The sequence below is a fragment of the Anabas testudineus genome, chromosome 7 (assembly GCF_900324465.2).
Source record: "Anabas testudineus chromosome 7, fAnaTes1.2, whole genome shotgun sequence".
Taxonomy (NCBI): Eukaryota; Metazoa; Chordata; class Actinopteri; order Anabantiformes; family Anabantidae; genus Anabas; species Anabas testudineus.
The window spans coordinates 10,456,476-10,481,664 of NC_046616.1; the positions used below are offsets into that span (position 1 = coordinate 10,456,476).

Consider the following 25,189-nt stretch of genomic DNA (forward strand, 5'->3'; position numbering starts at 1 on the left):
TCGAGTCCACCACCATGCATCACTGCCTCCGTCCTCACACAGAAAACTCTTCCTCTTTAAATATAATCCTGACACCATTGTACTCATATTGAAACTACTTAAACTTTGGCTGAATTTAATTTTTTTTTCTACAGTTCCAACTCACGAAATGCTAATGCTCATTTTCACAGTTCATTCATCTCTGCTGGTTAACCACAGGACCATCATTATTTCCACTTTATTAGAAGGGCAGAGCTGTTTGAGGTCTGCTTTCTTGGATTTGGTGCATTGTGTGCTGGTGATATTTAAGTCTTTAGCTGCTGAAGTTGACCACTCTCACTGTCCCACACAGTGAGAAACAATTAAAAGTATTAAAATTGATCAAATTTTCATTTTTCTGGTGCCCGAATAGTAAAATAAATAATATCGCTGAAATAAATAGTTTCTGTAATTTCTTTTTCTCGAGAGCAGTAGCAGCAAAAATTAATAAAAAAAAAAAAAAAATGGGACAACATGGGACAACAGTATATATATATATATATATATATATATATATATATATATATATATATATATATATATATATATATATATATATATATATATATATATATATATATATATTACTATATGCATGCACAGGATTACATTCAAAGTGGCTCATCAGAGGAAACCACAAGCTCCATACATGTGAGGTTGATGTGATCATGTAGTAATTGATGATTCATGACAATTAGGTCAAGCTCAGCCTCCTTTTATTAAAGCATGCATGATGATTAAATGTTTATCTGCATTTTGTGTTACTCCTTCAGTGCTCAAGAACAAGAACCGATACTCACCGATACTGTAGCTCAACCTGTCCACTTCTCTATGACAAACAGTGCTCGACAACCCCGTGTGAACTTGTGTCTGTATGGTGCTTTGAGCTGCTACAGTCTTAAGCACAATATACTCTAGACACACAACAAATATACTTAGGAAATCTGACTTCTCTACTACTAGAATAATTTAATGAAGGAAGTTAAACAACAGATCTTTTTGAGGTTTTTAGGCCGGTGTGAGACAGGAGGTAGGACAGGTCATTCCCTCATCAGTTTGCTTCCTAACTTCCTCTGTCCATATGTCCTATCATGATGCTGCCATTTACTTCTGTCCCCACACTAATAGGAAGTAGTCATTAAAAAACCAGAGGACATTTGGTCCATGTGCTTTTAAATATTTCCATTTATTGCATTCTTGCCTTTCCACCATATGGCAGCATTGAATGTGATGCTGTGAAATGTATTCAGCGTAAAGTACAACACTCTGTTTACTTCAGCTAAACTGTGTTTGAAAAGTGACATCAATGTCAAATCAAGAAAAAACAATTCAAAGAACAATGTTAAGCTGCTTACGTTATGCTGTGAATTTGGTAAAGAAGGATTCCACCTATCTTAAATATAAAGCACCACTTACTACTCTTTATTAGAACTACTTCTACTTGGCCAGTGAAAGTAATGAAGTCTTCTCTGGCCCTGCAGGGAACTCTCTTAAATTTGCGAAAACAACGCGGCTGATGCAATGTGCATTCATCAGTTTATCAAGAAATCCAATCACAAATCACTGCAAAATAGTTTTTTTTTGAAGGGATTTGTTAAAGTTGAGCACGGTGTTGGTATTAAAAACATTTCAGCATATTAATGTTGCATGATAAGAGTTATACTAACTTTTCAGCAGCTTTTTGATTCTACAGTGCTATCTCTCAGCTTGCATTAGTTGAAGTGACTAAATTTAACAGATTTACTTTGTCTTCGACCAGCCGTTAACACTTTTACGTACACGCTTTCTCTGCTCATCATCTTGTTTGCATGGGTGAAGCAATCAACAAAATGGATTTCTAGGATTACGCCAAATGGCTGCTAACGCAATCAGCCCACAGAACTAGTTACAGAAATGTGATTGGAGCCAATTGCAGTGACAGCAAAATCTCATCAGCAGTTCCTGAATTGGTTGCCATGCTTGGGGGACCACCTGAGATGTGTGTTGCAATTTTATTTTGTTGGAAAATCGAATATATGCGCTGTTCCCCCAAAAATATCTGATGACAACCTCTGTCTGTTAATCAGCATTATTCTTATACTTTGCCGATGGCAGCCTTGGTGCAGCAGGATGTAAAATATTATTTATTTGACTGAGAGACAGATGACTTTATAATGGTTAATTAATTAGCCTGTCTTAAATATTTAAAAGGTATGCTGACTGTACCGCCAGCTTTTATTATAAGCGATGAACAAAGCTGTGTGATGGCCTTGTAGTAACTAGAGATGGAGAAACGGAGAGGGCACACGCACATACAGAGGGGACCTATTACTTCTGTTTCCATGGTAACAGCTGCTTGGTTGCTTTGTCGCCATAGGAGACAGGTTTCCCTAGGAGATGAATCTGGCGTGTGTGTGCCTGTGTGTCTGCGTTTGTGTGTGGAAATAGCATTTTGCCAAGGCCGTCTGTGCAACCCACAGAGACCTTGTTTTCAGCCCTGAAGGGCTGGAGAGAAAATAGGTGTGGTCTGCCGAAAACGCCACTGATGCGAGATGCAATTCCTCCGTGTGCGGGGTGTAGCTCCTCCTTCTCAACAGGGACCTGGAAGCATCTCTCAGACTGCAGTTGGGGTGAATTTTTGCCACTGATATTTTTGACTCCTTTGTGTGATGAAATATGTTAATGTGATGAAGAAGAGAAATTGTCTAGTACATACCCAGATATTGTTTCACACGACAGCCAGACTCCAAATTTAGATCCCATTACTAGCGGTTTTACAGTTTTTTTTTAAATTGTGTGTTATTGCCAGTCGAAAGTTAAGTTCTACACAGGAGTTACGGGGAGAAAGAAGGATATGACATACAGTACATATGTTTATAGATCTGAAACATCTAGTAAACGCGCAACAGTTTTGTATTAATTACCCCTGCACCAACCCCTTTTGTGTATTTTATAGTTCATAATGTTCATACACCTACTGTAGACCTGCACTGTGTCACCTGCTTACTTTGCTGTGTGTGTGTGTGTGTGTGTGTGTGTGTGTGTGTGTGTGTGTGTGTGTGTGTGTGTGTGTGTGTGTGTGTTTAACAGAAATTTGCCAAGGGCCAGACCCTGCTGGACATGGTGTGTGGCCATCTGAACCTGCTGGAGAGAGACTATTTCGGCTTGACTTTCCAGGACACAGACAACTCCAAGGTCAGGCACACAAAAGCATTCATTCATTCATACTTACACTATGATAGCATACCTGGGGATATTAATTAGGCTATTTGTTTTTATTTTAAGATCTGTAACTGAACGTCTGTTCTCCTGTACCACAAGCAGGTGCAGTTAAATCAAATACAGGATTTTGCCCCAGATAGAAACCTTTGTGGTATGAAATCCAACATTTGTTTCCAAATGGGACCTATGAAACCTACACAACCACAATACATACTGTAGGCACGTTATGTGATTACCTTCTAAGTAAAAAAGTAATAACTCCAGTTCTGTCCATTCATTCTGTATTTAATGCTCCACTCTAAGTTATAAGTTAGAGCTGATTACTGTATTTAGAGTTCAGAGTCATGTTTATATGTGTTGCGATAGATTGTTTAGTGTTTTTAAGAACAAATGCCAACCAGCCTTCCAGACGGGCTGCCATTTTAGCTGTGCTTAACCTCTTATAGCCTGAGAGTGGCATGCGTGACCTTTAACCTTTTAAAATGTGATTAGACAGTGTGGCCTTTTAAATGCGCTGCGCTGAGTCTACCACACACTATGAAACCTCTAGTGACATTAAGCAGAGGGAGCCGGATACAACTGGCATTTATAGCCCCAATATTGATGCTTTCAGCCTTCATCCATTTTCTTGTAGCATTAATATATTTGGCTCTCGACTAGGGAATAGATTTTTAAAAGGGAAGAGCAGCCAGCGAGGTACACTACTTAAAAGAGCCTCTTTAAAAAAATGTGAATATGGATGATTTCTGTGAGGTTGAAATTCTCAAAGGACATTGTCTCTTTCTTTCTTTATTAGAATTGGTTAGATCCCTCCAAAGAGATTAAGAAGCAAATTCGGGGTAACGGCAGCAGACACACACAAATACACACACACACACTACACATTCCAGCATATCCACACACACATATTAAACAGTATTTTAATGAGTGAGCAACCTTGCTGGTGGTTTGTCCACAGTTGGTTCCTGGAATTTCGGGTTTTCTGTCAAGTTCTACCCTCCGGACCCGTCTGTGCTTATTGAAGACATCACCAGGTAGGTGTTAAACACACAGTTTTTGGAAGACAAGGAGTTCACTTTTGTTGTTCTAGCTTTATGTGTCACAGGAATACAGTGTTTCACGTTTGCATCTGATTCATTTTCTACTGAAAAACAGCTTTTGCTGGCATCATTGTTATTCTGGAAGTTTCCTTTGGGACCAGTTTTGCTGAACCTAGAATTAAACGGACTCTCCATAAATGTTTTTCCTAAGAAGGCATATTGCCATTAATTTTGTTTAGCATTAGCACATTGGATGCACCATGAAACGTATATAGAATAGCATGGCTGTGCATGTGTTGTTGAGACTCTTCCCGATGTTTTCTGACAGAGTCTCTGTGTTTTGTCAGGTACTACCTGTGCCTGCAGCTGAGGGACGACATCCTGTCTGGTCGTCTCCCCTGCTCGTTTGTCACCCACGCCCTTTTGGGCTCCTACACTGTCCAGGCTGAACTGGGAGACTATGAGCCAGAGGAACATGGCCCAGACTATGTTAGTGACTTCCGCTTTGCCCCGAACCAGACGCGTGAGCTTGAGGAGAGAGTGATGGAGCTTCACCGTAACTACAGGTCATAGGAAATATGACGACTTCGATTGAATCAAAAGCCATGAGAGCGATGGGAGATGCTGGTGGTTTTGACTTGTTGATCAATCATGTGCCCCATTTGTGTTGTAGGGGAATGAGTCCAGCTGAGGCAGAGGTAAACTTTCTAGAAAATGCCAAGAAGCTCTCAATGTACGGGGTGGACCTGCATCATGCTAAGGTACAGAGATCATACTCACTTTTCAACTGTCATCCCACTTTTGTTGAAGTTTTTTAATGATCTGCGCCTGCGTTCACCAGGATTCAGAGGGAATTGACATAATGCTTGGTGTGAGCGCCAACGGTCTGCTCATCTACCGAGACCGCCTCAGGATCAACCGGTTCGCCTGGCCAAAAATCCTCAAGATCTCCTACAAAAGAAGCAACTTCTACATTAAAATCCGCCCCGGAGAGGTAAACAGAATCCGTCATTATCTCGTCTTTTGCATCTTGCTTGACTTAGTAGGAGTTCACTGCACAGTAATTGCATGCCCAACCCCACTAGAACAGCTTTATGACATTCACCCTGGCAAAGCAGAGGCAAGTGGAATGCAGCATCATTTGGTAAACTCCACGTTTCTATTTCATGGTTTTACAGTTGTTAAAATGACATCATTGTCTCTCTTGACTGGCCCAAAGCAGCATAAACAGTCATTTCATGGTCTGTGTTACTATCTCAGCTGCAAACCACATCACAACTAATGAGAAGTATATTCTCAGATATTATTTATAGCAGTCAGAGATACTGTTCTTAAAGATTAGGCTGATAGGTCATGTTTTTATTCTTCTCCTCCTCTGCCGCCATGGTGACTTCAAAGCCTGATTAGCCAGTCATGAGGATTTGCACTCTCATCAAGGATTTTAGTTGCAAGTGTTGGAACCATATTATGCTCCCTCTAATTTTTAAGGCTCTAAAACTCTTATGACTTGCTGTTCTTGTTTCCTTCATTCTTCGGCCTTCGGGCTATCCGCAGCGTGTCTTATATTCACTGTTGAACTGACATTGACATCTTTATTGTGAATCCAGGGCCATTCTGTGAATATACTTTGTTCTGCAGATCTATCCTCTTAAGTCAGTTGTCACTTCAAATTTGCCTGGAGGGTCGTCATTGTTTTTTTTTTTTTTTTTAAAGCTTCTTTATTTTAAACTGTCCCCATAGAGTTTTTTGTGTGGAACAGAAGTTCTTATTATGAGTGGACTGCTTCTAATGTTTAAAGACCTGGTATATTGCTAATAACCTATTGATTTGAAAGCATCTTCTTTTGTTCACACCACTGAACATTTGATGGAATGCACAAACTGCTAATTTGTAGGCTGGTTACCTGACAAGGCGGTGGGAGATGTGAGAATATATTTCTACGAGTAAACAGAAAAACATTGATTTTTCCATTGCTGCGGAGTAAACACAATTCACCCTGCCACCATCCCTCCATATTCCCCCCCCCACACACTCCCTTCACTCTGCTTTTCTTCTTCACCTCCTTTCTTCCTCCTCCAACACCTCCACTTGTCTCCCTCACTGCTCAGTATGAACAGTTTGAGAGCACCATAGGCTTCAAGCTGCCCAACCATCGGGCATCAAAGCGATTGTGGAAGGTCTGCATTGAGCACCACACCTTCTTCAGGTAGGACTTGATAGACAAAGATATACTGACCGGTGTAGTCATTGCACCCAGCATGCACTGTTAACACCAAAGCAGAGCATTCCTAAAAGTGACACTTAACTTTTAGTTCTGTATAATTTCATTGAAGTTAATTGTATATATATTCAAGCGTCAATTCATAGAAAGGTTCCTGAAGAGGGATAAAAAATAACAAACAAAACAACACTTAGTTGTTTAGTGTTATACTTTGGTCTGCATGTTACCAAACCAGAACAATAACACTGTAATGTCTGCATGGTAAGTATGAAGCTTCACAGGAGTTGGCTACTGTACATTAGCTCAAGCTCAAGGATGTTTTGCTGGTGCTGTTTGAGGCATTTTACCTTTGTAGAGAGCCAGGCTAGCTGTTTCAAGTCTTTGTGCAAAGATAAGCCAAGTTATATCATATTTAATATACAGATATGGATATAGTATCATATTCTCATCACTAACAAGAACTAAGAAAGAAAATATGTAACATTAATAAGGAAATTCTTCTGGAAATCAACACCTACTTATCAACTGACTGAACTGCAATAACAATATAAATATTTCTTATAATTGGTGTGCTTTTATTTTTTACTTATTCCATTATGAATTCTGTAATTTAGTAAATGCACTCAACAAAGTGCTGTACAGTAGGTTTTCACAAAATGAATCTTCCTGCAGGTTGGTTTCTCCAGAACCGCCTCCCAAGGGCTTCCTGGTGATTGGCTCCAAGTTCCGCTACAGTGGACGAACCCAAGCCCAGACCAGACAGGCCAGTGCTTTGATTGACAGGCCTGCCCCACAGTTCAATCGGTCTGTTAGCAAGAGGTACATGCTGCCTCGCAGCATCGATGGAGGTGAGTTCTTCAACTAAGTCTGTTCTGAGTTTCAGTCGTGTTTCCTGGATTATGTTGTGTAAGGTAATAAAAAGGCTCCAGTCCCTCAGGTTTAGAAAGTGGAGATATTGAAAGCAATATATGCTTGAAAACATACTTTATTTTAGCAAAAGGACTTTATTGATTTTCCCTTATTGTTCTCCTAGTGCCCACTGGTTCTCTGTGAGTTAAATGTTACGCTAAAATTCTTCTACAATAATCAATTATTAATTAATTAAATGTTTTACTGATCATATCACATGTCTATATCAGGCCTACAGTAGGTGATTGATTGATTGATTGATTGATTGACTTTCCCCTCATTACTCTCCCAGCCTCAGCTCTAGGTGATAGTATGGACCAGCTGTCCCAGCGGAGCTCCAGTGAACGCACACAGTTCATGTCCAGAGAAGACCTGGACCAAGAGGGCAGCCTGGACCTGGAACACGATCATTACCATTATCATGATGATGACCAGGACCAGTACATAGATCAGGAGCTGGAGCGGCATGGAGGTCAAGATCCGAGGACGACACGGGGCGCCATCGTCGCAACACCCACAAAGACTTTGGAGCTCAAGGTACAAGATGCGAGGACACAACAAATGCACAGAAATGTGCTGTTGTTGCAGATGTTTTTCTATGCATGTAAAGCTGTTATACCCGTTTTTATTGAGCTACAGCCTTGTCAGTTAACACTTACCTGGGAGCTGAAGTATTGAAAATGTGACAACCATATCACAAAGTTGAGGGCGGCGCAGAGAAATGTGCAAAGCAGTTCCTCTGGCATAAGATTTTACAAACATTCCTCATTCCCCTCTCTCACATTCCTTTTTATTTAGGACTGTTATCAACATGCCAGTTCTTTTTTCCCTTCTTGGCCTAATTTTGCCCATTTTCTGCCCCTCTCCAATCTTATACAACTTCTTAGAACGGCTCTTCTGTACTTACTATTTCTTAAATCGCCTCCCAAATCTAACTCAATATCTAACCTCTTTGCTGCAGATGTTTTTTTTTTTTCACCCCAGCACCCCGTCTTCTCACTGATGTTAACACTTTGAGCTAACCTCCTCTGTTTTTTTGACCTCTGTTCTCCACCACATCCTCTCCTGCAGGGTGAGGAGGCAGGCTCGCCTGTAGACTCCAAACCAGAGGTATTTTGGCCTGAGACCTTGGTGTTTGTCTGTGTAGTTTTGGTTGTTGTGGGTTGTGCACCCGTTTGTTAAGCACGTACTGTCCTGTCTCTGGAGGGGATATTATTTCTTTTCATGTCACGCGTTCCAGGATTTGACTGACTATAATCCGTGGAAACTGCATGAATTGATCTTCAAATGAATAGACATAAGTTCTTTTTATATAAATTGATTCAGTTTGTTTTTTCCCTCCTGCCCACTGGGAAATGGTCTCAGTGGAAATTCAGATTAGATATTATTAGAGAACTACTCGAGTGGAAAAAGCTTTATTTTTCTATTGCCAACACATGTTCATAAGCATACATCTTTAACAGTGTCACTCTTTGAAATTAGAGAGATTGATTGTTATTAGCAGAATAAACAGATGGCCCTTAAGCACTGTGGATGATTCAATGAATCTGTGGTTCCCCTGTTAACAAATCTCTTGGTACAATACATGAGATGCATAAAAATCTCATTACTTTTAATTAATTAAAATTTATTTTAATTATTTTTTTTTTTTCACAAAACTGGCTTTCTAAATTCTCTCATTTGTTGTAAACCTGCACAAATTAGTTTCATTGTTGTTCAATTTGTTTTTATCTATATGTTAAAGCTTATTCCTGTCTGTTTTTATACCTGTGTCAGTCTATGTTAAGTAGTGCTTTAGTCATAAACTGGTCTGTTCATTTGTGGTTTTGTAATGCCTTCTCACCAAATCTTTGGATGAAGAAGTATGGGAATAATCCCCGTCTCCAAGCACTTATCTTCAGTCGATACATGACTGCATTAATTGTCAATTGGCTGACACTGGGATGGATTGTCCCTGTCTTCTTGGCAGAACATTAAAATGCCTTAAAGGTCTTAGGCTCTTTGTCCAAAGCCCGATAGTGTCTACTGTTTGTCTGTCCATCTGGCTGCCTGCCTTTTTGACTCACCTGCAGCACTTGAACTCTTTGTCTTTGCACGCATCTGTTCTCCACCCAACCCAATCCTCAACCTCCTGCTTTGCTCAAACCCTTCCCTTCATCTCACTTGCCCCACCTTGGGCTCCCTCATCTGTTGGACAAGGATCTGGCCATCCTTCGGCCTAAACAGGAGGTACTGGTTGTCCTCTCTTTTTTGGCATGCGCTACAGTATGTGTGACCCTCACCAGGTGCACTGTGTTTCCTTATTGCTAACTGTGCCTGCCTCTTACTATTAGAACAGAGTAAACAGGAATTTATTTTAACTGGTTAGATTTTCCTATTGCAGACCTACTGTGATAATTTGCTGGATTACTCCACAAATAGCAATTATCATATTTGAGCAAAATTTAATTCAAAATTTCTTATCTGTCTAGCTTTTGTGATGTATCTTCCAAACATTATTAGGTGCTCACTAAATCACAGAACAAATTGTGATTCATGATAATATTTAAGACATAGTTTTGTGCAGCAAAGTAGTTACTGCTGAAAATATACTGTTCAATTGAGTTTGTACTCGTAGATGGACAGTTTGTAAATCAAAATGAATGCTTAAATTAAAAACAGAACAATTTGCAACACACCTGCATCAGAACAGAATTACAGTGCAGCATTTTTAATTTTAACTTTAGAAACAATTGTAACAGATTTTGACAGACAGTATGTTAATGTGTGTCTTTGATGGGCCCTTCACTGTGTGAGCAGCAGTTCTTGGACAAGCCAGAAGATGTTCTGCAAAAACACCAGGCCAGTATCAATGAGCTGAAGAGGACTTTGAGGCAGCCTAACAGCAAGATGGCCCAGAGGGAGAAGCGTCTTTCCTCAGCTACTCCTCCAGGAGGAACCCCGGAGCGGAAATCGGTAATAACATCCTATTCCTAAGCCATCATACTTACTACTATACTAAAAACTGTTTCCTTTATATGTTTAAATGTTGGATTTTACAATCCTGTCTACTATATTGTGTCAAAAATGCAGAAAATCACAAAAAAACATCAAGTGGCCCAGTTAATGACTCTCCATCTTGAATGATAATTTATTATAATGAGGGGTAACAATAACAAAAATGACAGGCCAGCGTTTCTAGCTAGGCTAATGAAACTGTCTACTCTATGTCAACATAGGCGATCGGTGGTGCCAAATTGATTGACAAGCAGGATGCTTATGAAGGAGCACTGGATGCTTACTCTAAAGTGGAAATAAGTAAAGCCTCCTTTTTGGGCAGAAATACATTTGCAGTGACTGAAGCAAATATAAACAATTTTCAAATGCCCTGGGATCCTGTAAGAACTAAACCTGGAACATATGTGAAACAGGAAACCGGCCATATAGCAATAGGACTAATTAATATGGACTCCATGGATGATGCCTTAGCAACTAATGGGCATCACGATTCTTTATTAGCACAAAATGTCATTCATGAAAATGGATATGGGTCTCCACAGGACAAACAGAGGAGCTCAGTGAAACACCAAGATGTGAGGGATTGTCAGTATGAACACATTCACAGAGAGGGACCAAAAAACTTTGAAACTCTGGTGACTCTGGACTCTCTCCCTAAGGACAACGTGTCCAGAACTGAGACTGACATGATGCATTGTGAGACCTGGAAAATAAAAGACCCATGCCCCATGAGAGCAAAAGACTGCAACAAAACTGGGAACTCGCACTCCGAAGTCACCAAAATAGTCCCTCTCAAGCCACAGAGATCAAAGAAGTCTTTGAATAAAGAGAACAAAGGTGTTGTAAACCCTCAAACTCAAAGCCAGTCTGATAGAGGCACCTTTGGTGCGACTGGGGATGTACAGATGATAAAATCAAAAGATGGAATCTGTGAGACAGGAAGGAGAGAGGATGATTATACTGTACCGCAATCTGCCACAGATGTTGTCAAGGAAAACACAGCAGCAACCAAATACCACAGTGAAGCTGCAATAGTCTATCAGCAGCAAACTCAATTACATCCACAGATGAAGAATGAGTTGTTTCGACAGCAGGAGCTCAGAGACGGCAGAGATTTACCAGGGCAAAGTCAGTGGACGAGAGGAGCTGTGCTACATGAAGATAATTTTCAAAACAACTCGGAGTTTAAAGAGAATCTCCCGTGCAGCTCCAAATTTCCAACCGCTCCCCCCCGAACTCTTCCCCTGAAAACCCAGTGGTCCAGAGACAGACAGAGCAACATGGACAACAGCCACATTCACTACCGGACACCCACGCAAGACACAGCCAAGAGGAAGCAAGCGGTAAAACATTTGCCCCCAACCTGTTTGTCAGTCATCGGAAAGTAAAACATTGCATGAGCTTCAGGCGATGTCGTGCAAATCTTGTTTTTTTTTTTTTTTACCATCTTAAAAACACACGCATACTTCAGAACTCATGTGGCTGTTCATGAGAAAGCAAAAGTTCACGTTCCTCCGCATCGCTTTATTGACCGACACAATTCACGTCCATGGGGCCAAGGAGCTTTTTGCTTTCCCTTGCTCCCGTCCGCAAAGCTTGACATCTGCTTGGCCATTTCAGAACCCTGCGGGCCTTTAAGCAAAGTTCCCATTGCTTAAGCTTCAGGCGTCCCTTTTATGTCACCTTAACTTGTCACGTTAACACTTGGGTCCCTCCTTCCAACATCCTCACAGAGTAAAGGTGGCTGCTGTTGCAAGGAGCGCAAGACCTTTCCACCATTTTTCTTTGAAACCTCCTTTTTCACATAATTTCAATCCTTTTTAAAATGGCTGAGAAGGGCATTTGAACCAAATGTTCTGCCTTGGCACCTCTGTAGCAATAGTAGAAAATGAATAAGGCGATTAGATGTAATCACAGGCTGCAGAGCTGCCAAACCACTTCGGGGCTTAGGCATTCATACGCCACATTTATGAATATGAATACCTTTTTCCTGAAAGGGACTTAAAAAAAAAAATCTAACCTTTCAGTGCATGGCATTACCATTGCACTTGCCGTCATTTTTAATGATGTCAACCTGTGAAATATACCCTACATGCATGCTTCTGACAGTAGACCTTAAGCTGGAACGTCTGGGAGTTCTCTCTGGGAAAGTGTTTTTGTTTATCATAACTCCTGAAGTTGATGGATGAATTAAGTGTTTCCATGTTATAAATATTAATATATGGCAAATGTTTTTGATGTTTTCTCTAAATATGACAATAAATGCTTAAATCAGCCATAGACCATGATGTCAATTCAGTGACAATGAAAACTTCTTAACTACCTAATTTTTTTTTTTACTCAATTACTGTACACGCATTAGCTGTGGTAGAGATTGCATTATGGTCTGTGACTATTGTGCCATCTATGAATTAAAACATACTTTGTTTTTACATGAATGTTTTGTTGTTGTTTTTGCTCTATAGGAGACACCTCCCACACCTGCTATTCATGAGGAACCTTTCAACGAAGCCTCAGTGAGTCATCCTTCAGCTCTACCAGTCTCTTATTTGTTTTCTGTCGCAGCAATTCTTGAGTAAACAAATAACTTTTAGTTATTGAACACATTTTTCTTTAAGATGTTGGCATTAACAGAACTAAAAAACTGGATTTTAAAGTGACACTAACAGTACATGATGGCTCATTTATAACGTATTATAATGTTGAATGTTATGCTTTGATTGGGAATTATTAGAAATCAGGCTTACATGATTTCTTTCTGACTTTTAAATTAGCCAGCAGTATGGAGTTCTGATCATAAAGGAAGCCATTATCTGTCTCTTTTCTGCAGAGGGAACCATGGGAGAGACGTCTGGGCTCTGTCTCGGAGGACGACCAGGACCACGAGATCCTGTACCTGAAGGAAACCCACCTGGGCATTGAGCGCAAATGTTCCAGCATCACAGTCAGCTCCACCTCCAGCTTGGAGGCTGAAGTAGATTTCACAGTCCTCACAGATCTGCACACAGGCATGGAGGAGTTCTCTAGGGGCATGTCAGAGCTGGGAGAGAGGGATCTGTCACCCGACGGGGGTCTGTGCATGGGCATCGACTTGCTCCAGCAGCAGGGGCCCTCTGAACCACCTCCTCCATTAGTGACGGCTCCTCTGTCGAGAGGAGCCAGCAGCAGCCCCCCGGCCAAACAAGTCCCGGCTGAAGAGGTTCGACCAGAGGTCAAACAGGTAGTTTTCATGTCAGATGTGTTTGGGAATATAAGAGCTTCTGCTTTGATTTGATTTGTTCAGGCAGGTGAGAAAAACGCTACTATTCTTAGGCACCTAAAAATACGCATTATTGTCCTCTTTCAATCAAACTGCAGCACAGGTGTGAACATAAACTGAGTGTACTAGAAATCATAAGTTTCACATCTAAAGAGCACAGAGTGCTTATTTAGAAACTAGAGACATGAAAATGCATAAAAGGTAAGTGTGTAGGCAGTGAGACTGGATTTCTATTCTTCCTAATCCCCTCCATAAAACACCAGCAAAGTGTGATGACAGACGACCAAAACAAGCAGCTGATGAGTTCATGTAACTTCTGTTTAGAAGATGAATCACGTAAATATGAATAAATAGAGCAATGACAGCGTTTTTATTGCAGTTCAAATGGAAACAAAAATTACACACACAGTGGTGTGATCACACCCAAAGTGTGTTTTTCTGAATGTTGTTAGTAGCTGTTAGCCATGAATTTAGTTTTATTGATAAAAAAAGAGGTTCGAGAGAATCAGTATCCTTACCAAAAACCACCATCAAGACAAAAGAACACTCCAAGCAACTCAGTGAAAAATAGGTACATTAAATTGTCTAAGTCACTGAGTACAGTTAAATCTATTATAAAGAAATGGGTGGAATGTGGCTCATGCATAAATCTTCCTCTACCTTCTGCAGCAGGAAAAAAAACAGTTTTTAAATAAATAAATAAAATGTCTCACTTAAATACTAAAACTTGTTTTTTTTTTTCCATCTATCCAGCCTGTAGTTCCCAAAAAACCAAAGAGGTCAGTGCCGGTGTCGTCATCAGTGGATCGAGAGCAGCCACAGAAAGAAACCAGTCGCTTCCCTGCCCCCGCACCGCTGAGCAGGGAGGCCAGTGATGTCATGCCCACGCCAACAGTGAGGAAGACGGACGTGAGGACGGAAACTCAGCCCAATGGGTCGGAAGTCACCACGACCATTGTGGAGTTCACAGATCAGGTTAATTACACATTTTAGTGGAGATAAATTGTAGGTGAAGAAGAATATTTGAACTGTAAACACCTTGTTCTGTTGTCGTGGTTTGAAGTTGTATTGCAGTTGTCCTGAATAAAACAAGTGGCGTAATAAATTTGTCTGTCTCAGGATCACGGTATTGCCGGGCTGAGTGAAGTTTCTTACTCTACAAGGCAGAGCGTATCCCCTGTGAGTACAAGCAAAAAGACCTCTCCAATTTTAACTGAACCTGCAGCATGCTCAGACCTGCTCTCCAAGGTTTAAACCTACTTACAAAGACCAGGCATCAATTGGCATGACAGCATGTCCTCACATAAAAAAAGACTTGTTGTCTTATACTCTGTGTGTGTGTGTATGTTTACCTTATTTATTACAGCCAGTTCTCCTGTTCTCTCAGGTGCACATGGGCAGCCTTGGGAGAGAGGCGTCAGGGTCGCCCATCCTCGAAAATGTTACCTCTGCAACCACTCACGTCACCAAGGTGGAGAAGAGTTAAAGTGAAAAATAGAACACATAATATAATGTATAACTATGATAAAAAGGAATCGCACGCCACTTACCAAAATGAGGAGGTGCAGCTAATCCCCTCTGTCTGAATAGAGTTGAATGAGGGCTGTTTAAAACAAAACAAAAAAAAAAAAACAAACCCTATTGTATGTTACAGACGGTGAAAGGAGGATATTCAGAAACCAGGATCGAGAAGAGGATTATAATCACAGGAGATGATGATGTCGACCAAGAACAGGTGGGCAAATAAACTGTGGATGAAACACTAAAGTCAAAACAATCGTGTGCACGGTTACTTATTGTTGATTTTGGGTGTAATTTGTGTTGTTAAAATCTCGTATCAAGTACTCATACAGTTGACTCTTTTCTTGCAGGCTCTGGCTATTGCAATACAGGAAGCCAAGCAGCAGCATCCAGACATGCAGGTGACCAAGGCAATCGTTGTCAGGGAAACGGAGTCATCTACTGAGGATCGTCATGGCGCATCGGAGGTACAGATGTCATATCGACTTCTTGACTTATAGTCAACATTTAGCCCCATAACCTTCTCAGAGCCTCAGGGATTTAAGGTTGACTACTGTTATCTCCCCTTTGTTACCTGCAGTCCTGATTTCCTGAGGTGAGAGTGCCCCCCTTTGGACCATAAGTGTAAGTGCTGGACCTGAAATTGCCACCCACCATCTCTACTGATAGGCCACTGCCGGTGGTGCTCGAAAGGAGCTGCTTGTCTACACACAAAGCTGATAGAGGACTCCTTTCAACTCAGCTTTATTTATATTTACACATTTTTCTTTTTACATCATAAATTATAATTTCAAATGTGATAATCCAACTAATTTCCCTGCAAAGTTCTCCGGGCCTCTGAATTCTGACCAATTGCTAAAGTATTCCTCAAAAGTCAGAGGCAATTTGTGTAGAAGAGATTTTTTTTTAGATAATCTGTCAAAACTGTGGAGAAAATCAGAGATCATGTTTTAGTTTCCATCTCATGGGTACCAACAAAATCTAATTTACATGTCTTTTCACTGAAGAACAGGAAATCATTAGACTTCGGCTGTGTGCAGAAAAAAACTGTAAAGGCTACAGTACTGGTAAAGTATTCACAAATCCTTGGTTTAGTTTTCATTCTCTCATGACCAATGAAATGAACAAATGGGCTATGGCTTAGATGAGGATGCACTGATCAAAGGATCATTGAAATAGAATCACGTTGGTCCCACAAGGTCCTCTTGAGGTGTTTATTTAAGTGTTAAGGGCCAAAGTCAGACTTTGTCTGATCACCTTTTTTCCCTGTAAGTCTCATTTGTAATATTTCACTCTGATGCGTGGGTGCCAAGTGTGAAAGGATGCGATTTGAGTTGTTGCATCATGATGGATTTTGATTGTATTCTGACACATATGTCTGGATATTATGAGCTGTTACGACATACAGAATCCCCGTTATTCAAATGGTTGCAGTGTTGTAGTTTCTGAGAATAGTGATGTTTCCGAATGAGCCCCAGTTTCTCTCTGTTCCCCAACCTGTAGACAGACTTTTACAATTCAGCTGGATATAAAACCACTTTGGCCATTTTGTGAAGGAACTAATTAGAGTAAGTTCATTCCCTTGGTAAAGTTGCAGAACAGGCTGCTGCATCAGTAAAACTAGTATTTGAGGAATGATTGCATGATAATTTCTTGCATTATTAGAGTGTGATTGAGCAATATGGATATTAAAACGTAAGGAAGGATCACAATATCCTTTATCATGAAGGAAATGGTATTGATACTATAAGATTCTGCACAGGAAATGAAGAGTATTAATTGGAAAAAAGTGTGAAATATCAAGCTCCCAGTACATTCAGTTTTTGTTTATCTCCTGATAACGTTTTCCTCTCATTTCCAACCAACCGTGTTGTTAAATACATGTCATCATATCAGTTTGATAGGAACACAAAATAGGCCTGTAAAGCCTTTTAGCTGTGCTGACTGTTTCTTTACAGCTTTCTATTTTTTTTTTTTTTTTATTCTACAAACTTTCTTTATCTGCTGAAATTGTATTATGGATCAGAGTCCTTCCAATTTTAATTCAAGCTAATCACAGTGTTAGAAATAAAACGTAGAGTATAAGCAGCATCTTTGAACTTTTAGTTGTGTGGTTTGAATGTTAGAGGGATGCCATAGACATGTAGTGTGCCAATGATGGTAACAGTCAAATTGTACAAACTCTGATTTTGTATGAGAACTTTATATGAACTAGCTACTTTTAATTACACAAGTGCCAGAAAGTCAAACACAAAACCTGACATGGCAAGGTTTTCCTCTTATTACTGTGTCCTCACACAACCTGCAAAATTTCTGTGTCCTTGCAAAAATGGTTTTATGCAAATGTATTTAAATGAGCACATGCAGCAGCGAAATCATTCACCTTTTTAACATTGAAAAAACAATGTTAAAACCTGTCATGTCAGGTTTGTGAAAGTATGCTGAGGTATAACTCTGGCTTTCAGACACTAAGCTTTACAGTCAGTGTTCACATGTGTATCGTAACCTCCTCCTGTTGTTTCATATTTTGATTCTGCATTCTTTAAAGTGGCCGTTAACTCATGGATGTAGGCGTCAAACTGGAAGGTGTGGAAAAAAAAAAAAATGCAGCCATGCATACCTTGTACTGTATATTTGGTGGCGTTTGGTGGATTGTGAAAACGTAAAGTAGTGAAAGGCCACGGGCTTGATGTACACTAGGGGGCACCGTTATCTAAAAGAAACAGAGCTTTGCAACAACATCGAGCACATCCAACTGAAATCCATCTCACCATCTTTCACTAAGGGGCAAAATTATCCAAATCATCCTTGGATCAACCTGGAAGGTCAAACTTACCTCCCTCTGTTCGGAAAAGGCCCGCTCTTGGGAGTCTGACAAGTAATAACCAGACTGTGATTAATCGCAGACACTTGGCTGTGGTTGTGACATCAGGTGCTGAAGTCCCATTGGATGACCTCTAGCTGATCCTTAAACCTAGCACACTCCTCTCTGTACAGAGCCCTCCTCCTCCTCTTCCTCCCCTTCAGCAGCTTCATCTCATTTGCTCCGCTGCTCTCCATCGCTTGATGCTGTGTCTTTGCTGTACATCGTACTTGCATTCCTTAAAAATTAATAAAGCGGAGAGGAAAAAAAAAAAAAAAAGAGCGAGATGAGAAGGGAATCCCTCTATTTGATGTGTGTTTCTTTCTTATTACAGCGGGTGTGGTATTTATCCTCTGGGCCCTATAATGAAGTACAGCAACTATATTTTTTAATCATGAAAATAAAATGCAGTATGAATGAGGTTTTAGGATTTTACATATCAAAAGTGTTTCTGTGCCAAGGACCTCTTGTTCTAGGGTTTGTTAAGGAAAAATATCAATACATTTATGGCTTTTCTTGGAAAATTGAGCAAAATGACATGTTTTATTTCTAGGGCGTGTTTACCTATTGGCCTACTGTCTATTTACTGTGGTAATACTTGAGCACTGAAATTTATCGACAACATACTATAAAAGGATTTTGATAAGGGGGAAAAAACAAACTCATATCTGCTGAGGTGGACCAAATTACATTGCCTGATGAGGAACAATCATTTACATTTGAAATACATTAGTCCCCTTCTGATATCAAACAAGGAAATGAGGAAAATGGCATGTTTATTGAAAGCAGGGTTAACCGTTCAGACATCCTAAGCAACGCAGGTACATATACTGATCAATCTCATGCCAAACAGCCGCTGACAGTAAAATATCATCCCTACTTTGTAATAAGCTACTGTATGTTAGAAAAATCTGTAATCACTGCCACATTGTATTACAATGCTAGTCATGACAGACACAGGAGAAAGGCATGTTGTTTGAGCCCAAAACGCCCCAAAATATAATCAAACGAGTGAAAAATCTCAACTTTACGTACAGTAAGGTCAGTTACTCAAATGATGTCATGAGTGAGCCACAATGCAGAAACACGGAGGAGGAAAATAAATACAAAGCTCTGGAATAATAACTTGAATAATAATCATAAGACTTAAGGCTCAATTGGGACCTGAGGATTTCATACATACAGCGTACAACAATGTGGCTCACACTGCTCAGCCACTTATTACAGATTAGGGAGGAAGGTAAGACATCAACGAATCAACACAAGTCTGCTGTTTACAGTGGAAGCTGCTTGGGGGGGGGGGGATGTACACACTGCACTCTTTCACAATGATACAACAGGTTGAACTGAACCTTGTTGGCTCGACACCTTTGGTTCCAGTCTGTTTCACTGCAACTCCGAGGTTTCAGTTTTTCAGTGTTACATGTTGTAACATAAAAGCATGATTAAAATCCAGGCAAAGTTACAAAGGTCCAAATTGATGGTTTGTAATAAAGCAATGAGGTTTCCAGTCTCTCCCTGTTTTTTTTTTTTTTTTCTTTTGTTTTTTTGTTTTGTTTTTTCGGGCAGGGATTAGTAACAGTTGTTCTCCTTCTGAGACAGTTCAGGATATTTCCCAAAAACAGTCCTAGGTCGAGGAAATAACTTCGTCCATGTTTGTCTTTAATCAAACTTAAATACAAGTTCACACATTAAATTATGAGCTAGGTCTCCTTTATGTCCAGTTAAGATGAAATCCCATCCTATCCCAAAATCCCATCATCCAAGAAAAGTGCATTGGTACACAGATGCTGTACATATCCACTGAACAGCCCCACAGAGAAAACATACACATCCTATTGTGCATCACACAATACTGGACCTCCAAGGTTAAAACCACATGAGAATATCCATTGGCTAGGAGGAGGCAGAGAAAATAAACATCTTCAAACAGACCGCAGCAGAGTCACAGTGTCCTTTCAGTTCCATAAAAGCGACTTCTGAAAGAGCCAGATCCTTTCAGTACCTCCTTTAGATAGGTTAAGGAAAAGCTTCCATACAAAGAGATCTTTGTAGAAGATGAAGGAAAGATTCAGCAGGGTTAGGGTAAGGAGCAGGTGAAAATGCTTCCGTCAACCTCTTGCTGTCTTCGACCCGCTGTTTCTCCTCTTAATAAGCACCTGCACTGCCTGGTTCTCGCACATTTCTGTCATAGTACAGTCCTGGCTGTGAGGATCAGGGCTGCAAAGCTGACCAAGGGAGATGCGGAGGACTCAGGCGCTGCTCCTATGGAAGTGGAGCCTGAAATGCACAAACAATCAAAATCCAAACTGTCCAAACTTTTATTCTTAATGACTGGTGTGATCTAAAAATGCATGAATAAAAATCACCTCTTTGAACATGGTAAAATTCAATTAGAAGGAATGCTTACAGTACATAAAAGTGTGTGGTGTGAGTACACAATTACATCTATAGATGGCACTAGTGCACTGTGTTCAGCTATGGGACAGCCTGATTTTCCAAGAGTGAGACATGCGAGGCAGGCACAGCAACAGACATTGTCTGATTAAAAGGAAAAAACAACTCTCCGGCTACTGGCAATATTCCTTGCATGTCTCGTCTGAGTCCATTTTGTTGTTTGATGATACACACTCATCAGTCTGTGGATAGGAAGCTGTATTTTACAGCTAAGATAACAGAAAAAAAGAGAGGAACTGCTCATTTGAACATTTAAAGGAGAACAATCCCTCGTGAACTGGTGTTTTTTATTTTTTTTCAATGCAACAGCCTCTATTGTTCTTAGGTGAAATTTGATCTCATTAGAGAAACAGAATAATTCCTTGTATGCACCACACACCACCTGTACCTGTATGGGTTTGTGCAGGCAGACAGGAGCACTAGCTCAGCTGAACTCATTTTTCTGCATTGACGTCTCACAAACAGAGATGTCACCTCTCATGTTTCACGTGTCAGGACTGTCCCACCTGCTATCTTGGGGATGGTAATCTGGCGGCTGCTGCTGCCTTCTCCTCCCTCACTGAAGGGTTTAATCTGAATGACGTAGTCCTGGTTGACTGGCAGTGACAACTCCAAGGATGTAGTGTTGGTCTCCACCACACTGGGATGGCTGTGTTTGTCCTGGCTGTACATCACCTACACGAAGCAGACAGGGATAGATGACAACAACAACGTGGGGCATGGTCTGAGGACACTGCAAACATGCTTCCTACGTTTCAAAGTGTTCTTCCACATGCTCTGACAACAAAATCTGAGCTTGTGTGCTTTCTTGTAATGTGCTGCATCTGAAAGTAAAAGGATGAATCCAATTTGGTAGTGTACGTGCACATGACTGTGCTAGGTCACCAGAAGAGAGGGTGCAGAGGACGTGAGGTTTAAGTACTAATGCATCAATCCTGAAGTTTCAGCTTCAGCTTGGATCTGGTTTGTGGACAAAGTGAAGGTGACTTTCGGATGTTCCCTTCAATGTGCTGAGAATAATGTGCAAGGACTGCAGGTGACTCACAGTTTCACATTCAAAATGTTGGAGGCTGCAAATGAATGTATTTTTAGACCGATAAGCCAAATAATGCCTCAGACGTTTTCCTAACAACCTGAAAACCCAATCCCTCAGTAATCATAAAATGACATATTAACTCAAATAATATGATAATATCAAATGTCACTGGGTCAAACATCACAACACTCCACGTTGTCCAATTTATAATGTTGTACATTTCTGTGGGTGGCTAAAATGAATTAAAATAATAAGAAGTAGGTAATAATGAGGAGGTTATTTTAGGGAAATAACACAATTTGTGTATATACAGTAATACACTAAAACAGCATCAGCATGAATTAGAACTTTATGTACGTCCACATCAACCACAATTGTTTAGCTGCTTCCTTTAGCAAAATCTAAAACTGGCAAAAATACCCAACCCAAACTCTTTCTTTGTACCTTATATCCTGTGACCTCTGACTCATTCTCTAGAGCATGTACTTGGTCCCACCTCAGGATGACCTTGGAGTCAGAAGTGTTCCACATTATTTTGACCGGGGCTTGACTAGGTGCTGTAGAAAGAGGATGGGAGAAGGTGAAGGAGAGAGAGAAAAACAAGAGAGTTAAAGGTACCCTCGGAAGTTTTTAACCGCCTCCATGAGCCTGTTCACTCTGCAAGGACGTGCATGAGCACACAGCTGACAGGCTACATATTCCTGTCAACTGCAGAGGGAGATAAAGTAACGCATGCTGACCATAAAACCAGAAGGTGACCAACAGGTGAAACAGGAGGGAGGAGAGATGGCTGAACTTTTTAGAGAAGCCTACCTCAGCTGGCAGCATCTCATCGTTTGCCAGATTGACCTACGCGTCAAATCACTGAGCACGACGCCAAATTCAACTGACATTTACATAAAAAATTGACCGTGTCTATCAAGGAAGAAAAGTGCTATGAGATGCCCCGCAGTTTCACACACTTGATTTGGTGGAACGCCAAGAAACGAAGCAATGTGCCAACAAACAGGAGGTAAGAGGCTGACTACCAGATGATGCAGTTTACAACTAAATATCTTAAAAAACGGCTTAGCTACATGGCCTTTAACATATTTACAGCTGTTCAGTTATTATTCTTTAATGAATATTAGTGTTACTAGTTATTAGTGTAGTATATATATAAAAATTCACTTTTCCCCATAAATCTATACCAGGAGTTGCCAACCCTGATGCTCAAGAGCCACAGCTCTACTTGTTTTCTAATCATCTCTGCACTTGTAGTTTCTGATTGGCTAAACACACCTGATCCAGGTAATCAGCAGCAAATTGGTCTGTTGGAAAACAAGCAGCAAAGTGGCTCTTGAGGACCAGTGATGGCCCCTGCTAGATGTATATGCAATAAATTATAAAGAAAAAAGTGAAAGCACATCTTTAGACAATTTATGAAACAACAACAAAGTCAGTCAGACCTTTTTTGATGTGGCCGACCACAATTGTGCCATAGTTTAGAAATAGTTTAGTAAGGATCACAGTACTGTTCACAATGCATTTAAAGGACTTGGCGCCCAGATGAGGCTGCTGGATTCTGGTCTAAATATTTGACACTAAGAACTAAAATATATATGGCCACAATATCTAACAAAACAACAAATCTAATGGTGGTCTAAGAGCTTTGCACAACACTGTATGTACAGTACACCATAAGGTGTGAAACGTGGTGGTGGCAGCATCAGGCCATGGGGAGGCATCATAGCAGCAGGGAGATAGAGATGGAGGTAAAAACTGAAGGAAGTATGAATGGTTGTGTGAAGAATGTGACGAGGGTGTTGTGAGTAAAATGGCCGGGCGTCTAAATACTTTCCAAAGTGACAGTATAACCATCAAATAAACTAACAGTTATAGAAAAACATCCACACAGTCAGGTCCAGCTGTATATTGTTCTTACGTGGTTTCTTGGTTGTGACATTGACTATGCTGCTCTGTGGACCCACTCCAGCGCTGTTATAGGCCCGGAGGGACACGTAATAGGTGCTGCTGCCCTCCAGATCTCTAATGAGTACTGAAGTTTTATTCCCCATTGTCCGGATCACACTGGCTGTGTCCTGTTTTTCCTTCTCCCTCCAGTACCGCAACTAAAAACATAGAAAAAATACACTTGTTGTAGTTATGCTGTTACTTTATCTAATGTTCTACTTAATGCCTATACCTTTATTTATGTAACTATGAAACTGTGGGCATAAATACCAGAGGGCTTCATCATGCTTATATATAGTAATTGACTTTTCAAATAAATATTCATTTAGACAAGATCATCAAAATTGATGTAATGTTACTAGCTGTTGGCATTGTTGACTACATCGTCCTGTTGTGTGGGCATGTGTTGATTTGACCTCATAGCCAAGGATGCGTCTATAGCTGTTACTCCAGGCCAGCGGCTTCCAGGTGACCTCTACCTCGGACGCTGATATGCTCCTTGCCCTCAGCCTGCTTGGAGCTCTGCTGGGCTCTGAAAGGCACAAGACAGTCGGAAGAGGAAAGACATACACCCACATCTACAGCATGACTTACTGCATGCACTGTAGTTCTATCCATATTTGTGAGTACTTCCAGCATACGTTATTGGAAATTGTCAAAATTTATTCCACCATAATTTATAACTTAAATATCTCATGTTTAACTGCTGCTTTTATAGCCCCCAACTGTGGTGCCTCTACCAGGCTCAGCACAAATTCACTGAAGACTATATGTTGATAAATAGAAAGAATGAAAAGGACATCTGACCATGTATTTATTTTTTGCATGCAAAATACAAACAGGTACATGGATCACGCACAAAACATTGCTGGTGTTAAATAAAGCAATTGTAAACTCTTCTAACGCACCATGTGTGTTTAGAAAGTACCTTGGTATTTGATTATTTTACTAGAAACAAACCTCTGGCAGAAAGAAATGACTGTTTGTTTTGGTGCCAGCTTTTCAGCACCAAATCACATCCTGCTCTTTGTTTGAGTGACAAACCAAAACCTGCTGAGGCCACCACTCGTCTATTCACTAAACATCATGTTAACGTTCCTCAGACCATATATTCAGTTATTGAGTAATTTATATTTATCATTGGAAATTGATGATTGATTACATTTAGTTGTAATAGTACCCACCTTCCTCCGCTGAGTAGATTGTGGTCACTGGACTAAAAGGGCCTTCTCCCTTGTTGTTGTAAACCCCAACTTTGACTTCATAAGGGGTGAAAGGTGGGATGCTCTCATTCTTGAAGACATATCTGGAGGCATCTGGGGATGTGACAGCGGCCTGCATCCAGCCCTGTGCGCCAAGTGGGCGAAAAGCCACCACGTATCCAAAGCCTGGACCACTCTGCTGTTCCTCAGGGACAGGCTAAGGAGGTATGAGATGACTCAGAGGGATGACTCAAGATGACTGATATTAAAGTTATTAATATCTGAAACAAATGCAGCTGTGCACAAATTGGGGCACTCAGTGGAATAGTATTGAGAGGTAAGTTCCTTACATGAACTTACCATTCAGTCTGTCTAAGTGGTTTTAAACTATAAAAGAAATTGAACTATTCAAACAGAGTTGGAAAATTCTATACAGTGTGTTTTTAATTTTATTAAAAGAACTGAATGACCAGACTAATATTTTTTTATCATAGCTGAGAGAGTTGTATCAT

The 25,189-nt window shown here is 40.5% G+C and overlaps 2 protein-coding genes across 5 annotated transcripts in view; one reads left to right on the top strand and one right to left on the bottom strand.

Moving 5' to 3' along the window:
• Window positions 1–18,187, top strand: part of si:dkey-178k16.1 (band 4.1-like protein 1) — a 32,837-nt gene extending 14,650 nt beyond the window's left edge. Inside the window, exons 4-25 of one of the 3 annotated variants that reach the window (XM_026368836.1) lie at window positions 3,088–3,192; window positions 4,016–4,058; window positions 4,178–4,253; window positions 4,607–4,825; window positions 4,933–5,020; window positions 5,101–5,253; window positions 6,368–6,465; window positions 7,153–7,328; window positions 7,682–7,926; window positions 8,461–8,499; window positions 9,589–9,618; window positions 10,189–10,344; window positions 10,608–11,729; window positions 12,852–12,902; window positions 13,217–13,626; window positions 13,670–13,673; window positions 14,399–14,620; window positions 14,765–14,824; window positions 15,033–15,116; window positions 15,300–15,380; window positions 15,517–15,633; window positions 15,747–18,187. In XM_026368836.1, the coding sequence (XP_026224621.1) occupies window positions 3,088–3,192; window positions 4,016–4,058; window positions 4,178–4,253; window positions 4,607–4,825; window positions 4,933–5,020; window positions 5,101–5,253; window positions 6,368–6,465; window positions 7,153–7,328; window positions 7,682–7,926; window positions 8,461–8,499; window positions 9,589–9,618; window positions 10,189–10,344; window positions 10,608–11,729; window positions 12,852–12,902; window positions 13,217–13,626; window positions 13,670–13,673; window positions 14,399–14,620; window positions 14,765–14,824; window positions 15,033–15,116; window positions 15,300–15,380; window positions 15,517–15,633; window positions 15,747–15,752 (3,585 nt within the window). In that variant the 3' untranslated portion in view covers window positions 15,753–18,187. The remainder of the gene's footprint in view (window positions 1–3,087; window positions 3,193–4,015; window positions 4,059–4,177; window positions 4,254–4,606; window positions 4,826–4,932; window positions 5,021–5,100; window positions 5,254–6,367; window positions 6,466–7,152; window positions 7,329–7,681; window positions 7,927–8,460; window positions 8,500–9,588; window positions 9,619–10,188; window positions 10,345–10,607; window positions 11,730–12,851; window positions 12,903–13,216; window positions 13,627–13,669; window positions 13,674–14,398; window positions 14,621–14,764; window positions 14,825–15,032; window positions 15,117–15,299; window positions 15,381–15,516; window positions 15,634–15,746) is intronic. The other 2 variants (XM_026368837.1, XM_026368838.1) reach the window with 2 other exon arrangements.
• Window positions 18,188–18,806: 619 nt separating this feature from the next.
• Window positions 18,807–25,189, bottom strand: part of cntn3a.1 (contactin 3a, tandem duplicate 1) — a 60,089-nt gene continuing 53,706 nt past the window's right edge. For both annotated transcript variants that reach the window (XM_026368841.1, XM_026368840.1), the window contains exons 18-23: window positions 24,660–24,894; window positions 23,892–24,007; window positions 23,447–23,633; window positions 21,967–22,079; window positions 20,993–21,161; window positions 18,807–20,309 (exon numbers count right to left, since the gene is read on the bottom strand). In XM_026368841.1, the coding sequence (XP_026224626.1) occupies window positions 20,218–20,309; window positions 20,993–21,161; window positions 21,967–22,079; window positions 23,447–23,633; window positions 23,892–24,007; window positions 24,660–24,894 (912 nt within the window). In that variant the 3' untranslated portion in view covers window positions 18,807–20,217. The remainder of the gene's footprint in view (window positions 20,310–20,992; window positions 21,162–21,966; window positions 22,080–23,446; window positions 23,634–23,891; window positions 24,008–24,659; window positions 24,895–25,189) is intronic.